The sequence below is a fragment of the Copadichromis virginalis genome, linkage group LG15, assembly GCF_057382275.1.
Source record: "Copadichromis virginalis isolate Kocher_CV1m ecotype Utaka linkage group LG15, C_Virginalis_male_GT1.1, whole genome shotgun sequence".
In the NCBI taxonomy this organism is placed as follows: domain Eukaryota; kingdom Metazoa; phylum Chordata; class Actinopteri; order Cichliformes; family Cichlidae; genus Copadichromis; species Copadichromis virginalis.
In genome coordinates this window covers 17351498-17368741 of record NC_140632.1, presented here as the reverse complement: position 1 = coordinate 17368741, position 17244 = coordinate 17351498, and the positions used below count along the sequence as shown (strand labels likewise).

Here is a 17244-nt window from a genome sequence, read left to right as displayed (position 1 = left end):
TGGTTCTGGCCCATTGGCCTTATTCTGTCCATGTGTCGTGTAATTACTAGGAACCATGCGCAGTCAAAGACAGTCTTACTGCAAAAAGGCAAATTTGATGGCCCTGGAAAGCTGGAAAAAGCACAGTCTAGCTTTTAACTTGCTCTGTTATCTCGTCTTTATATAATATAAACTTTTAAATTTGTTCCATGCTACTCTGCACTACTGCAGTTAGGTAACTCCAAGTTTGTGGAATTAAAAAAGGGTTATTGAAGGACTTTGCCCTGACAGAACCTTTTGTGAATAATGCAGGAGCCTGCTGTCCCCTCTTTACTTTGCTTTTTCATCTTTGGGACACTGATATAAAATTCCACTTTCCAACCTTTACCTGTTAGACTTCTCTTTTACATCTTCTGAAAAGCCTTGCAACGTCTCGAATGATTTTGATATGCATGCCGTACATATTCAGTTTGCATTCAAACGGAAAGCGCCAGCTGATTGCAGTTTCTTTTTTTTCTTTCTGCATAAGAAGAAGGAACCAGTCAGTAGTTTGAGTCCATATCTTTGTCCTCTTGGTGCTTCAGGGGTATAAGTCTCTTAGTCCCTCTCTTTTCCAATCTCAGCCTAACAGCATAAAAACTATTTCACCTCACTTCCCTTCTAAATCTGCTAAAAGACCCATCACCTCCCCTCATCCATTTCATGACATTCTTGTTAAAGCACTCACCACCCAACTCCCAACCTCTCTGCTCACTTCTCTTCTCCTTGCCCATCATCCTGCCCTACATTTGCAATGACTTTGCAGCTGTAACAGCCATCCATCCTCCCTATCTGTCTCTGCACACTGTTGTCTAGGCCGAATCCCAAGGGCCGTGGCCTCCATTAACCAGCACCTGCTGAACTCAGACGATGTGGTCAGCTGCTGTCTGGATTTGGGAGCTCCCAGTATGTCCTTCAGGATCAACGGGCAGCCTGTCCAGGGCATGTTTGAGGACTTCAACACAGACCGGTTCTTCTTCCCTGTAGTCAGTTTCTCTGCAGGTGTAAAGTAAGGCTCTGCATTTATAATTGTGTTTTTGCTGAGGCTCTTGATGAATTTGCACCTTATGAACTTTTGTAGGTTCACACAAAAACCAATGGCATAGCACCAAAATAAAGTAATTTTGTTACTGTGCTGCAGCTTCCTGGTATCTTAATTTTTATCTTAATGAGACAGAACAGGTCATACCAAAAGGGGAAAAATAAACCTGAAACCATTTCTTAAAATGTTTTCCTATCAAATGAAGTTATATTTGGTTTAAATTTATGTGATGTGTTATGCTTTATCTTACATTTTATCCCAACAGCATACCAGCAAACAATGAAATAAAAAAATAAAAATAACCAAAGAAGAACATTTAAGTCTCTACTGCAAGCCTGATATTATGTAATGCCAGAGATGTAGACGGATGTTAGCTGAAGTTATTTACTGCCTTTTACTGTCATCATCACAGGGTCCGGTTCCTGCTGGGCGGTCGCCATGGAGATTTCAAGTTCTTGCCACCTGCCGGTTACTCTCCGTGTTATGAAGCACTGTTGCCCAAAGAGAAGATGCATGTAGAGCCTGTGAAGGAGTACAAGAGGGACCACGATGGGGTCCGTGATCTGCTGGGAACCACCCAGTTCCTCTCTCAGGCCTCCTTTATTCCCACCCCTGTTGACACCAGTCAGGTGAGATGTTAAAGTGATGTTACACCCAAGGAAATTAAAAGCAGCGGTGTGAACGCTTGTGTTGAATATACAGTAAAATTATATTCTAGTTCTTTTGGTTGGTTTGCTCTGGTTCTAAAAAGTGTGCTATAAAATGTCCATGATGGGTACATGATTGCTGCTGTTTCTCGTCTGCTCCTTCTTGTTTGAGTGCTGTTTAAAAAGAAGACAAAGCTGTCTACTAGGCCGGCAGCGGTTTCAGGGAATTCATTTTGTGTTACGCACCTGTAATTTAACATTCAGTGCTGCAGAAGTGGCTCTGAAGTACAAATGGAAAATAGGTGCTGACTTTCTACCTCAGTGTAACAAAAGGGTAGGAAACTTGGCATAACCCCTAGGGATCTAACAATTGCATAGACATGAGGAAGAACGGTTTTCATTCGTCAGCCTTTTTTTTTTTTTTTTTTTTTTTTTTTTTGTCCAGCATCTTTTTGAATCCAACTGTACCATCTGTTCCCCTTCTCTCTGCAGATTGTTCTTCCCCCTCACTTGGAGAACATCCGGGACAAGCTGGCAGAAAACATTCACGAACTGTGGGGGATGAACAAGATTGAACTGGGCTGGACTTATGGCAAGGTAAACCTGTGATTCATCTGGAATATATTTATCTGGTATGTCTGGAAACACTGATAAAGGTCAACTCAAGTGGTCAAAATTGAAATGCTCGTTAATGGCTCATTAATTTGAAGATTTCAGTCCCTGACTGCAGGTATAATGGCCTGTTAACATATATATAGCTAGAGGGAGAAAATGACACTCACGAAAAATTGTTAAGCTTACAACTGAGTAAACCTTACTCACTAGTGATGGGACGTAATGTGTCGAGCTTCAGAGTGTGTCGAGAAATCCAAAAAACTTTCTTTTTATGAAGAACGTTTCAGGGCTTGTTCCTTTATAGGCAGCAATATGTCAGCAATGGCGTCTGAAGATCTCACTGCTTCAGAAAGTATGAGTGTTTGTAAGACATAAGAACATAGATAAAGTGGATTGGATCCATGCAATATTTGCATTGCATTCAAATTTCTCTAATTTGCCTGTAACATAGAGGTGCTTATTTTCATAGAAAGGAGGAGGGTTTCAGCTGTATGGCAACACTTGATCTCTCCCAAGAAAGTATTACACATAATACGCTTGTGAATAATGAAAACTGTGGAGGGCCATAAGTGCCAGAATTATGAAATACATCATTAAATAATTAATTAAATGTGCCATTAATTGATTAAACTGGGAGCAAAATTTATTCACTGCTTTAAATGAAAGGTTGAAAATAAATAACATGTTTTATCCAAAACTTAACAAAAAGCAAACAACAAAAACTTAAAATAGAGCGATGCAAGATTCAAGCTTAACCTCAAAAAAGCAAATCTGTAATAAAGTTCATCAATGTTAGAAAAACTCCAACAAGCAATAAAAAAAATCCTTTATTTGACACGGTGCCAAATCAACTCATGCAGAGTATCTAATTTTATGTTACTGAGCTTGTTTGTCAATCTCTAAATTGCTCAGTGTAACTATAGTTGAAGTCCTCTGTATCTAAAGACATTTTAATCATTCCTGTCTGCACTGCTTTCCTCTATCATTCTCTCATCATTTTCCTGTCAGTCACTCCTGTTTACTGTGGAACAGCTTGTTAGAAGTCTGATCACACATGCTGCCTCTTTTGTACTGTAGTGTGGTTATCACAGAATCATTTCCCACCGAGACTGTCATCGCAACAGCGGCCATTTAACAAACTTAATGAGCGTCTCACCTTCCAAGAGTATGACATTCAGATTAATTAAGACTGGGAGAAAGCTTCATTTGGGGTTAGCCGAGGTCCTATAGTTTTAGGGACAATCTTTAGGTCCAAGCAGCTGCTTAATGTTTTCATTTTAACAAGCTCAGGGAGCTCAGAGTGACATTGCACACAACCCGAGACTCTCTGGACAAACAGAAGATTCAGTAATAATAAAGTTGAATGCAGCATCATTGCTTTGTATCTTTGTGTATTGGTTTACTGTGTATTTTTCATACCCCGTGTGCACTTCATTTCTATTTAACTGCTGTCAGCAGCAGAGTGCATTATCAGGAGGAGTCACTGGCAGCGTCTTATTGAGAGACTGAGTGCAGCTGTAAATTTCCTCCCATCCACTCTCACAGATAGCCGAGCTACTGCGAGTCTATTCTCTGAACTGGGCTTATCTCACTTTATTTAAAAAAGGAAAGAAAAAAATCAACACCTGAGGCCCGAATTAGGCAGAGAAAAACAAACAAAATTTGCATCTCTGAGCAACAACTGCAGATAAATTCAGCTGCGGTCTACTTTTTATTTTCTGAATTCTGAGCCATTTTTGCTTATAAATCTATAAGACAAGAAGGTTCATAGAGCAAACAGTGGGTTTGGTGAGATGACACATGCAGTAGTAACACCTGACTGCTACCTTTTTCATTTTTTTTTTCAGGTTCGTGATGACAACAAGAGGCAGCACCCTTGCCTTGTGGATTTCGCCAAGCTGCCTGAAACTGAAAGGAACTACAACTTGCAGATGTCCAGTGAAACCCTAAAGTAAGGCCTGGGCTGTCCTCTGGATAATCCAGTTACCTATTCATTTCTTTCTGAAGCTCCCTCCTGAATGCTGAGCAAAAGCAGATTAAGGCTAAGATTAAAGCGGTGCTTGTAATGACTTGCATCTCCTGAGTGAATTCCATTATTGATTTTTTTTAACAAATATTGGATCCAAAGCTTATTTGAGCCAACTACTGAGTCATCTCACTGTAAAAACATTTGGCTCGGCTCAATAAAACATCCTCCTCTTAGAGGAAAGTTTAACTGGGTATGCAGTTTGTCAATTACATCTAGTTTGAGACCCAAATGGCATTTTTCCACGCAGCCCAACCTGAGTGCTGTTCTGTGTTATTATATTGATCGGAGGAGATTTATCAGTGTCTAATGAACAGTGTTAAAAATTTAGAACTCAGAAGAATCATTTTCATCTAACATAATGTAATGAAGCTTGAATATCGATGCTGGTTATAGACTTTCTCGCTCTTCCTATTCACATTTCCTTTTATCCTCAGGACCCTTTTAGCCCTGGGATGCCATGTTGCCCAGGTTAATATTCACGCTGAAGAGGATCTGAAGAAAATCAAATTACCCAAAAAGTAAGACTTCCTATAAATTTAAGTTATATTATAGCTCTATGTGTCTTTTTATCGGATACAACAAAAAAATGCTGAATTTTAGAGGCATTTATATAATCAGTGTCCTTTTTTAGGTACAAACCCAGTTCTAAAAAATTTAGGATGCTGTGTAAAATGTAAATAAAAACAAAATGCAATGATCTGAAAATCCATAATTTACTTACAGCAAGGAAAACAAATTGTTTTAGTTTGGGGTTTTTCAGGGAAGCCTTTCCATGTTTCAGCAAGACATGCATTTCACCAGCTGAAAGCATCATTATGTGAAAAAACCATGACAGAATCCGCGGGACTGTTGAGCAGCTAGAATCTTATATCAGACAAGAATGAAACTACATTCCTCTCAGAGGTACAGCAGTCTCCTCAGACTCTCGTTAAAAGAAGAAAGGATGATTCTGACCCTATCCCAGCTTTTTGGGGATGTGTTGCTGTCATTAAATTTAAAACAAACTAATAATTTCTTAAAATCTTAGATTTTCTCAGTTAAATTTAATGTTTTCTGTGCTCCGTTGCGATTAAAATATGTTTTTAAAAAATGTATATATATCAGCAAATCATTGCACTTTGTTTAATTTACATTTTATAGAGAGTCCCAACTTTTTGAGAAAATTTGGGTTGTAAGATACCCGTATCTTATCTTATCAATATCATTTGTAGCTACATGATGTCCAATGGATATAAGCCTGTGCCACTGGAACTCTCTGATGTGAGACTGAATGCTGGTCAAGAGGTTCTAGTTGATAAACTGGCCGAAAATGCGCACAATGTGTGGGCCAAAGATAGAATTAAACAAGGATGGACCTATGGCATCCAGCAGGTAAAGTTCATGCAGCATTTGAAGTGGAGAAAATGAAACTCATGTATTATTTTTACCGTTAATTTTAAATGACTTTAGTCCACTAGTACAGTTTCTTGTCACTGTTTGTGGTAGGATTTGAAGAGCAGGCGTAATCCTCGCCTGGTGCCATATGCTTTACTGGATGAACGCACCAAAAAATCTAACAGGGACAGTCTGAGAGAAGCTATCAGGACTATGGTTGGATATGGATATGAGATCGACCCCCCAGATCAAGAGGGTGAGACCCTGGCGCTGACACCGCAGTCATTTAAAGCTCTTAAAACTGATACAGGACCATCTACTGTATGTTCAAAGGCTACAGCAACAGCACTGCTTTCACCTAAGGTTTTGTAAACGTTTAGAAGCACACAGATTTTGCTAATATACTACAAATATATGTGGTACAACTCATAGTTATGCATGCAATATTTTTACACATTTCTTCAATCTGAAAGCCGGCACTGACGAATCCTCATTATAGCTATGGATTGATTGTAAAGTCTAATAGTAGTACTGAAAATACGAGCACGTGTATCCATGGTGTTAAATCCTCTGGTTTTCGTATCTTTGCCTAAAGTTGTGCACATGCTTGATGATCAGAGCATCGAGACGATACGCTTCTTCCGTGTGGAGCAGACCTACGCGGTGAAGACGGGGAAGTGGTACTTTGAGTTTGAGGCTCTGAGTGGAGGAGACATGAGGGTTGGCTGGGCCAGACCAGGCTGCAGACCTGATGTGGAGCTCGGAGTAGATGACCAAGCCTTCGTCTTTGATGGATATCGGGTAAACTGCATGTATCCTTTCTTTTAAACTAGTCATGGGAAGTTGTCTGAAGGCAACTTTTTGAAAGATCTAGATACTTTAGATGTATCGTCATGGACATTGCTACACTAATTAGAATATAAAAATGAGACTACGGAATGGTTATAAGAGTAACAAAATATATGTAGTTCAGCCATAAACTTTCTAAATTCAGGATTTCACCGTATATTATATCTTTTACATTTTAACAATACCTACAGTCACAGTCACAGAAACCGAAGCAACATTGTTGTTCCATTTATTAGCAAAGACAAAAACATGTGATTCTTGTTATGTTTTTTTTTCAAGGGACGGCGTATGCATGCAGGCAGCCGCTACTTTGGACAGCCTTGGAAAAAGGGCGACGTGGTTGGTTGCATGATCAACATGGAGGACAAATCCATGATTTTCACCCTCAACGGAGAACTCCTGATCACCAGTAAAGGATCCGAGCTTTGCTTCACTGACTTTGAGACAGAGGATGGTGAGGGCTTTGTATTTCAAGCCAACTTCATTTATTCTGCCTGTTTCCTTCAAAGTGTCGCTGGGAGTTTGACTGGGTTTGTTTGCATAAGATTTTAAGAAAAGCTTAAAATGATAAGAGTGTTTCATTTTAATTAAGTCCTTTGTGACACTGGCTCATTACTCTGTAAATGAACCATTGACTTTGGAAGAAGATGGTCACACAGGAATAAAGTAAAGTTGTTAGTTTGTTTTTAGATTTCATAAGTGATAGATTCTTAAACATATGACATTTGAGTTTTGGTGGATAAAGAAAAAAGGAAGTTAAATTTTTTTTTTAGAAGTACAGAATTCAAGAAAGCCGACTCACTGTTGCGTGCATGCATGTAAACCATTGGCGTTCTTTTTTTTTTTTTAATATATTTTTTTTTAACATGTTTCTGATTTGTAAAACGACAATATAAAATGCACATGTTAAAATAATACATTTTTCTAAATACACCAGGTTTCATCCCCGTGTGCAGTCTCCGCATGTCTCAGATCGGCCGTATGAACTTGGGCAAGGACGCCAGTACTTTCAAGTACTACACCATGTGTGGTCTACAGGAGGGTTTTGAACCCTTTGCTGTTAACATGAACAGAGAGGTCACCATGTGGTTCAGCAAGCGCCTGCCCACTTTTTTCAATGTACCTGAGGACCACCCTGATATTGAGGTACACACATTCTCAATATCATTAGTGTTTTTATTGCCTTTTAAGTTTGCTGCTAGAGTTGAGATTTGCTTTTTTTTAATTATCCTAGAGAGCTTTTTATAATAAACACTAGAGCTGGTGTTAATGGGCACATTGATATTATTGATCCCTCGCTTTGGGTTTCATTAACTCCTCAGGTGACGAGGATTGACGGAACAGTCGACAGTCCTCCTTGCCTTAAGGTCACTCACAAGACGTATGGCACTCAAAACAGCAACAATGACATGGTCTACTGTAGACTGAGCATGCCTGTGGAGTTTTATTCTGCAGACAAGCTCCTGGATGAATCACTGAAGCTCGGGTCAGACATCTCAATTTATACTTAAAGTTAAAAAATAAAGCCCATAGTGTTTAAGATAACTTAAATCTACTGTCATGTTTTTTGTTTCTGCAGCCATCCTCCAAAAGAAGATGGAAGTATTGACTTTGGAAGCATCACAACTGTAAATCCACATAGATTCTCAAATAAAAAAACTAAAAAAAAACTATAGTATTTCTCTCTGTATATTCAGATTAACCGATAGCACTGTTTGCCCTTTTTCTTTTAATTGGCAGTATTACTACTCAGTGCGAGTGTTTGCTGGACAGGACCCTGCTTCTGTGTGGGTGGGCTGGGTCACACCCGACTATCATTATTATAGCAAGAACTTCAGCCTCAGCAAAATGCGCACGGTCACAGTGACGCTGGGAGATGAGAGGGGCAGGGTCCATGAGAGGTATGCTCCCTGCATTTTTAATATCTGGAGTTCATATGAAATGTTTGATCCTTTTATTTGAAGAGGCTTTAATATTCCAGTGGGACATGTGCTTTCAGAAGTGCATTCTGTGGTGATACCTTCTTTAATAATTTTTTTGATTTCTCATGACAGCATTTTTCCTGTAGTTTTAATATAGTTATTGCTGCTAAATGTGCTTCTACCCGCTCCACACACTGCTTCTACATTTTGGCTTATTTCTTAGTATTTTTGAAATAAATAATGATACAGTTTAATATGCCATTAACTGTTGTTGTTCACGTGAGGTTGTATTTAAACAATTTTAGATAAGGATCCTAAGGATCAGATTATTTTTTGTGTGTTATGTCTTATAGGCATTGAAATATTACCTTTTTACTAGTAATTCTAAATGTAGCTGCATTTGTGACCAAATATGAAGGAATCCAATTTGAGCTGCACAAACATCAAAAAATATTACAACAAAAAATCCCTTAGCATGCTTACCAAGCTCTCTTGAAAGCTAGTTAAAAGCAAAGCAAATAATATGGCCATTCATTTTTTTTAAATGACTGCCATCCGGGGATAACCCATCCTTGCAAATGTATGTTCGTAATTTAAAAAAGCATGCATTTCAAAGTTTATACCACTAATACCTGTGTCATCGCTATGTGTTGATCAGTATGGCGAACATGCTCACAATTATTTTAGACAGACCAAACAAAAACATTTCAGTCATCTTTTCATAGCTGGTTTTCATCCTTATTTAGCATCCGGGGAGGTAAATGGGGAAGATGGCCTCTGTGTGTAGCAAATATGAATGAGGCAAAAGATCAATGAGTGTTGACCAAATGAAAATTTATTGTGCCTCCTATTTGACACCCCCCCACCCCCCCAAGTTGCCTATGTTGTCCTCTGCATATTTGCATTTACTTGTATTTATTGATGCTGAGTTCTTGTTGTGGTTGCTTTGCCGCAGTGTTCAGAGGAGTAACTGCTACATGGTGTGTGTAGCAGACGCAGTTACCCCGTCTTCGTCCAGCCGCTCTAGCTCCGACCTGGAGATTGGCTGTTTGGCTGACCTGGCCACTGGCCTTGTCTCCTTCAATGCCAATGGCAAAGAGCTCCCCACATCATATCAGGTAAGTAAGTATAATAGAAATCAGTTGGCAGAGGAGTGAAGCACAAGGTTTGGCTCGTAAACTTCAATAGACGTAAGCTATTACGACTTTCTCTTGTGGTTTAGTATTCTTCCCCTGCTTTGGCACACATGTTTGTTTGTTTTTTTTTTTAATATCCTGAACGCAAAAAGAAAAGAAACAGAAGCAGTTTGAGTCACTGCCTTAAATGAATATCTCTCTCAAACGATTTCACTCATCACATATTTGTACTGCCCACACACTCTCAGAACGATCTTCCCTCCTTTAATCCTTTCAGGTGTCATTAATTCATTTGTGCCACAGCAAATTAAACCTGCAGAGAGATAGAGTTGGGAAATTAAACCGCTGAATTCTCATCTGTTTTGTGAACTAGTCATACAAAGACAGACATCGGCTCAGTAATCCATGCCTTGCTTGCTGTCCTCATCTCTGGTTTTTAAAGCATCACATTGAATGCCTGACTAGACACTGAAATGGTGCACTGAGAATCTTCTACCGCCTGTGTTCTCCTTTTTTTTTATCTTGCATAATCTCCTGTTTCTCTCCTTTCATCTCGCTGCTTTATTTAGTCATGAATTGGCTTTTTAAGAAGGAGAAAGCCCTCTGAGGGAACCAGGAGGCTTTTAAGCTGATGAAAAGCTTCTTGTCCTGTTATTGCATCAAAGCTTTGGTTGTTTGTTCTCTTTCTTTGTAAAGTCTGTGATGGTTGTCATCAATATACCAGCTAATACTCATTGAACTTGGATTTCAAACTTCAACTAATCCACAAGCTTAGGGGTTAAAAGCCTTCTGACATTAGTTGAATTTGCCACCAGAGCAAACACGAGGCAAGCACAGTGCTCGTTGCATTAAATATATAAATTTTCAGATTCCACCATGGGCTGAGTTCAAGGAAGAGCTCTGTTCTGCATGTGTTGCTGCACTTTTGTCTCATTTTGGTGTTGTTGTAAACATGGGATAGGCTGATGTGGATAAGTATGGCTTTGTTTACTTTCAGGTGGAACCAAATACCAAGCTCTTCCCTGCTGTATTTGTCCTCCCCACCAGTGCAAACCTCTTCCAGTTTGAATTTGTTAAGATAAAGGTTTGTTTCTGTCCTAACCAAACAACACTGTACACAGTTTTAAGCACTTTTCATCAAGTTATGAAACAGCTATGTACTTTATCTTCCTCACACTAATTAAGAGGTGTTGAATTTTTAATGCCATTCATTCATAGTCATGGACTGCCCAGCTGGCCTATATTTTGACTTGGTGACCCATTTAGGATGCTCTTGCACTGATTAATTTTGTGTGTGTTTGGAAAACTAGTAATCAATATACATATTTACAGTGAAGAAAGGATGTCACAGAAAGCACTACGTATATAAAAATAACTGATTGCATCGCTATTGACTGAAAGGATGTGATATAACCAGATATTAATATAGTTTTCATTTAATCAAATTTTCTACTTAATGTGATTTTTCCTTCTTGTCCTCATTGTAATCCCAGGATGCCATGCCACTCTCATCAGCCATATTCAAGAGCGAGCACAGGAATCCGGTGCCACAGTGTCCGCCACGATTGGATGTGCAGACAATTGTGGCAGTGCTTTGGAGCCGGATGCCCAATACCTTTCTCAATGTGGAGACGGCTCGTGTTAGTGAAAGACATGGCTGGGTGGTCCAGTGTCTGGAGCCTATGCAGATGATGGCTGTACACATACCTGAAGAAAACAGGTGTGATTATAATACTCTATAAACCGTATAAACAGTGACAAGTGACTGTTTCACTTACAACGTGTTACTTTGTGTTCCCTTTAGTTGTTAGGGAGGATGTAGTGCGTTCAGTGTCTTTTCACATTTATAGCACTTAAATTAGCTTCCATAGACAAATGATTGAGTAACAATAGATACTTGTCATTCATTCTTTACTGTGAATTGGGCTGATGAAACACATTTAAGACAGATTAGCTGCTTCCAGAACAAACACTTCTTGGCACTACCTGGGCTGAGTACTCACTGGTGAGGGTCACTATAATTAAATTGAAGGTAGCTGCTAACAAAGACTTTAAAGTTTTGCCCAGATGAATCATAATCACAATGAATATTCTCCTTTTGCCTATACACTTAATCAAGCCTGTCATTCCATTTTTAGATAGATTTAGGGCTACACTACTAATGTTTCACAAATGTTCACACTTTTAATTGCTGTTGCTGCATCCATGTGTCTGACCAAATAATTGACATGGACCATGGACTTTGAAGTTACTAGACCATTTTTAATGGTTCCTATTTCATACAATTCAAATGTGCATTTTAACACGGAAAGACTCCTGTAAGCGGACATAACATTAAGGCGACAAACTACAAACCACACATAATGTGACATCATATAAAGTAATCTCAGTCAATTCTATGCACAGTGCTACAATTTTCATGTTAACTGCAGACTGTGATGGATTGAGATGCTAAGAGGTTTCTAATGTGTTTATTATTATTATTATTATTATTATTATTATTATTATTAATGTGTTTTGCAGCCCCATAGATGAACTCTTGTTTCGTAGCATGTGTATTTGTGTGTTCTGATATCAGAATACATACTGGAAAATAAGTTTTAATGATGAGTAAACAGGCCTTTAGTAATACATTTGTTTGCTGTTTACATAAAACAAACAGTTTTAATTAGAATATTGATGATTTTCATTAAGTTAATGCAAAGTCTTTCTGCTGTGATCAGCAGAGTAAATGACTTACTCGAGCTTACTTTGTTGTTGTGGTGTCTTTGTTTGCAGGTGTTTGGACATAATGGAGTTATCTGAGCACGAAGACTTAAGGAAGTTCCACTACCACACACTAAAGCTGTATTGTGCCCTTTGTGCACTGGGAAACACTCGTGTAGCTCACGCCCTCTGCAGCCATTTGGACCAATCACAGCTCCTCTACACAATCGACAATCAGTACCTCTCTGGCATGCTGAGAGAGGGCTTCTACAATGTCCTTATCAGGTGTGTTGGTGTGTTTCGATATATTTTATATACTTAAAATGTAAGTTGCTATGGATTGCTCAGCTGGTGTGAATTTTGATTTTTAATTTATCTTACTGAAAAAAATGACCTCAGTCAATGACCCGCCGTGCATCAAAACAAGAAGAAAGCTGCCGTGTTTTTACTCATCGGATCATTTAATGATGATACATGATAGAATTATGATTTGACAGTGTCATCTGCAACAACATTAACTGTTAAACTGATGCAGCATTACGTGAGATCACTGAGCAAATTTGTGCTATAAATCTTAATAATCCCTCTGCTGTGTTTGTTTTTCCACCTCACATCTCAGTGTTGTTGTTTAAACTGTCTTTTCTTCACATGATGTCAAATAGCAAACTCATGTGTACCTTCTATATTGCTGAAAATTCACTTTTAAGCAGTGATTGTTAAAGCCTTTGTAACGGGAGGGTTTGGTTTAAGAAATTTGATTATGAGTAACAGAGTTTGAGCAATCAGCACATTATTTGCTTGTCAGGCACTCATCACCACAACTACTATCTCTTACAGATGTATTGTGGTTATTGGGTACTGTTGGTTTGTGGAAACCATACTAATACAGCATAATTCATAGTTCTTAGGAGAGATCATGAATCATTTTTCTGCGTGTTTTTGTAATAGCCAGTGTCTTTACTCATGCTATGATTGAACTAATTCTACTTATTGTCAGCATTCATCTTGAGACAGCAAAGGAAGCCCGTCTAATGATGAACAACGAGTTCATTATCCCTGTGACGGATGAAACGCGCTCCATCAAGCTGTTCCCAGATGAGTCCAAGCGACATTCACTTCCTGGGGTGGACCTAAGCACCTCCCTTAAACCTCGGGTCAATTTCTCCCCTGTGGGAATCATCAACACCAAACGCCAACAGTTCCTCTACAGCCCCCAGATCCCATTGGGCATCCTAAAGGAAAAAGCCATCAGCATGCTAACCGAGGCAGTGCAAGGTGGAGGGACACACATCCGAGACCCAGTAGGCGGGAGTCTTGAGTACCAGTTTGTTCCCATTTTGAAACTGATTGGAACGCTGTTAATAATGGGAGTCCTGACCAGTGATGAGGTGAGGCTGATTCTCCTCCTGATCGACCCCAATGTGTTCGGAGAGACCAAAGAGGGTGAGGAAGTTAAGGGGGATGAGGTGGCCGTGTCAGGGGAGAAGGAGGAGGTGAGCAAGAATGAGGAGAAGGCTGTAGAAGCAGGGGAGGAAGAGACCAAGGAGAGCAAACCGCAAGTTAAAGGCCTGCTGGAGAAGTCTCTGCCAGAGTCTGTCAAACGCCAGGTGATGACAATAATCATGCACAGATGATTAAGCTCAGTGATAAACTGAAGATAGGAAATAGCTGAATTAAACTAACTCCATCAATTTATCTGCCAAGGTTTTAATTAAAATTTAATTTTGCCTTCATGAGATTAGGTACACTAATTCCCCATTTGTCAGCAGTTTTGATTTTTTTATGATTTATCGCTTGCTGAGAGATGAATTCATGAGTAGAAAGTAAGGCAGTGGCTGAATACTAATGTTCTATAAATGACTAAAACTTGCTAATAATAATCATGCATAATGGAGATGGAGCTATGAAGTTAAATCAAAAAAATGTCATTCATACAGTGAAACAAACAAAATCAAAACCAATAGAGACATAAAGAAACAGAAAACCTTTGAGTTGTTCACAGATTTCTGTCCTTTTCAGATGTGTGAGCTGCTCCACTACTTCTGTGACTGCGAGCTGAAGCACCGCATCGAATCCATTGTTTCCTTCTCCGACAGCTTCGTGTCCAAGCTGCAGTACAATCAGAAGTTCCGCTACAATGAGCTAATGCTGGCTCTCAACATGTCTGCCGCTGTCACTGCCAAAAAGACCAAAGAGTTTCGTTCACCTCCGCAGGAGCAGGTACAACACCGCAGAGGGGCCAGTGTATGAGAAAGTGTTTCCATCCTCTCTGAGATGTAATTTATGTTCAAGGTGGTTTCCGTTTGCATACTGTCATAAGACCCTGGACGGATCGCCTAGACCTTGGGGTAAAAACAAAATCAATGACCTTGAATAGAACAGAGTCAGAGGCAGACACTAGAACACAAGGTGCTGCAGTTCTCTAATTGCCTTTTAGTTTTCAGTTTATTAACTTTATTTTCTGCTGGAATTCCCGAAGGATAAACTGGGCCATATGTGCAGCTAAAATTAACTTAGGAGTGAATTGGCCCTGCAGTGATAGTTAAACCTTTGGCCTCTTACAGGGTAAAATTATTATTAGTCCCACAGGAGCACTTTATGTTACAGTGGGTTCATTTTTTATAAGTCAAATATGTTTAAGCAGAAGATGAACTTAAACAACTGGCACATGATTAATGAACCTTTCTATAGACCATTGTGAAAAATGTTTGCAAAATCTTAAGTTTATCAAAGTAAAAATGCCATCCATCCATCCATCCATCCATCACTGCTTTTCTGGGTTGCAGAGTCTATTCAGGGGAGCACTTTAAACAGACATACGGTTCATCTAATGGGACACCAAAAGTGTTCCTAAGCCAGCTGAGAGATATAACCGATATCTCTAAAGCATGTTCTGGTTGGGACTTGCCTGCAACACTTCAACTAGGAGAGCTCTTGGATGCATCCTGTTCAGATGCCCAAACTATTTCAATTGGTTCTTTCTTCACAAGAAGATATCAGTGCAGAGTCCACATCACTGCAGGATTGATCCATCTGTCAATCTCAGTCAATCATTCGCCCGTCACTTGTAAACAAGACCCTAAGATATTTAAACTCCACCACTTGGGGCAGAAACTCATCTCCAACCCAGAGGAGGGACTGCACCCTTTTCTGGCTGAGGACCATGGCCTTAGAGAACCATTCTTGCCACTTCACTGAAAATCTCTTCAGTACGATCTGGAGGTCATTGTCTGTTGAAGCCAGAAGAAAACAAAACGAGGTTACGCTGCTGTGAAAATCCAATATCCAGTGTTCTGCTAGATAGTATATTTTTATGTAAACTGTAGCATGTCTCTGAGCCAGACTAGAGAATAGGAAACATTGAGTAAATAAGGAAAGAAAATAAGGAATAAAGTCTCTGATGTGTTCTGTGTTCACATCGCTTGCCCTGTCCTGTAGTATTGTTGAAAACAACCTGGTAGTGACTAGACAAGGTTGCTGCATGACTGCAAAGCATTCATGTTTGAAATATTTAATTGTGCATCCTCTGAGCTGTGAAACCTTGAGGATAAGCACTTCCAAGATATATTCTGATCCCTGAAACTAAGTTGTGGTGGTCAGCAGCAGGTGCATACTGTAAGCGAGATTCTCCACAATAAGAAACCTCCCGTGGTTTATTAAAAAGCTCTGCCTAAAATAGACATGGGAATAGGCTAACCTGGACTCTGCGATGGATGCATCTCATTTATATTTAGTGTTTTATAGTTAACTTGTGACCTGTAGCAAGCACAGCAGATCTGTGGTTCTACATGATACATTAAGTATTTTCTGCATTATATTATGTAAATACCTGTTTAATGTTTTTAGTTTCACATTTGACTGGGTGTGATATAAAAATGCTCAGACTATTTCTGTCTGAGTTCATCAGATGGCCACTATCTGACAAGCCCATGTGAGCACTTACCGCAGGAGACTACATGAGTAATTATGCTGTGACTCTAAAATGGTAATGTGCTTGCCTCTGTGACTTTCCACTGCTCTCTACTGTGCAGTCCTTCTTTTATTCATTCTTTACCACTCTCCTTCCTTCTTTTGATCTCACTTCCTATCTAAAATTATTTTCCGTGTTGCTGTTCTCAAGTGCTTTCTGGTCTTATAATGTAAACACTCTTTTGTTTTCTGCAGATAAACATCCTGTTGAATTTCAGTGCAGGTGAGGACTGCCCCTGTCCCGTGGAGATCCAGGATGAGCTCAACTCGTTCCATGAAGAACTGCGGCTGCATTGTGGTAAAGTCCAACTGCTGACAGTTAATGTTGTTGATACAACTTGTATAAAGATGTTATGCATTTCTGTTCATAAATGTCTAAAGGTGTCACTGTAGATCTTCTGATAAGGACATCTTGTCACACAAAACTAACCATAGCATTATTCAGACAGGCCATGAAGTCGAGCTAAAACACTGTCCTCAAAAATAAGTTGAGGACTCTGCTAGAAAATCTCTGCCAACAGTTGCTGCACATCTGCAAGCCACTTTGCATCCCACCTCCACCCCACTTCTTTGAGATTTTATTCTTTGTGGTGCTCAGAATTCATATTAATAAGATTCTCTGAGCAGTTCTTGTGATGACAATACACAAAGGATACATACACATTGTAGCTTCACTCGTTTGGATTCAAGTGAAACTCTGAATTAATATTTAAAAAGGTTCTGAGCTGTAAGTTGCCAGGGTTCTTCTTACGTTACAGACCAGCAAAGACCTTATTCCAGCAGCCTGTCTCTCTGATCATCTGATCAGAGACTTCTGGTTGGTTCACACTCTTAATTTAAATCCAGAGCTTGTAGCACCTAATTTTGGAACAGCCATCCTCAGCCTTTCAGGACTTGTTTGTTTTAAATGACTGCGGAAAAATCATTTTATACAGTA

The 17244-nt window shown here is 39.4% G+C and overlaps 1 protein-coding gene across 4 annotated transcripts in view; it reads left to right on the top strand.

Annotated features, from left to right (window-relative positions):
• The window catches only part of ryr3 (ryanodine receptor 3), a 114041-nt gene that overhangs the window by 49468 nt on the left and 47329 nt on the right, over positions 1 to 17244 (top strand). For all 4 annotated transcript variants that reach the window (XM_085432234.1, XM_085432233.1, XM_085432232.1 and 1 more), the window contains 20 exons: positions 835 to 1027; positions 1473 to 1689; positions 2200 to 2304; positions 4170 to 4273; positions 4786 to 4869; positions 5563 to 5722; positions 5837 to 5981; positions 6321 to 6526; positions 6854 to 7028; positions 7512 to 7720; positions 7897 to 8060; positions 8154 to 8202; positions 8315 to 8475; positions 9452 to 9614; positions 10630 to 10716; positions 11126 to 11352; positions 12411 to 12623; positions 13336 to 13945; positions 14358 to 14558; positions 16503 to 16605. In XM_085432234.1, the coding sequence (XP_085288360.1) occupies positions 835 to 1027; positions 1473 to 1689; positions 2200 to 2304; positions 4170 to 4273; positions 4786 to 4869; positions 5563 to 5722; positions 5837 to 5981; positions 6321 to 6526; positions 6854 to 7028; positions 7512 to 7720; positions 7897 to 8060; positions 8154 to 8202; positions 8315 to 8475; positions 9452 to 9614; positions 10630 to 10716; positions 11126 to 11352; positions 12411 to 12623; positions 13336 to 13945; positions 14358 to 14558; positions 16503 to 16605 (3576 nt within the window). The remainder of the gene's footprint in view (positions 1 to 834; positions 1028 to 1472; positions 1690 to 2199; positions 2305 to 4169; positions 4274 to 4785; positions 4870 to 5562; positions 5723 to 5836; positions 5982 to 6320; positions 6527 to 6853; positions 7029 to 7511; positions 7721 to 7896; positions 8061 to 8153; positions 8203 to 8314; positions 8476 to 9451; positions 9615 to 10629; positions 10717 to 11125; positions 11353 to 12410; positions 12624 to 13335; positions 13946 to 14357; positions 14559 to 16502; positions 16606 to 17244) is intronic.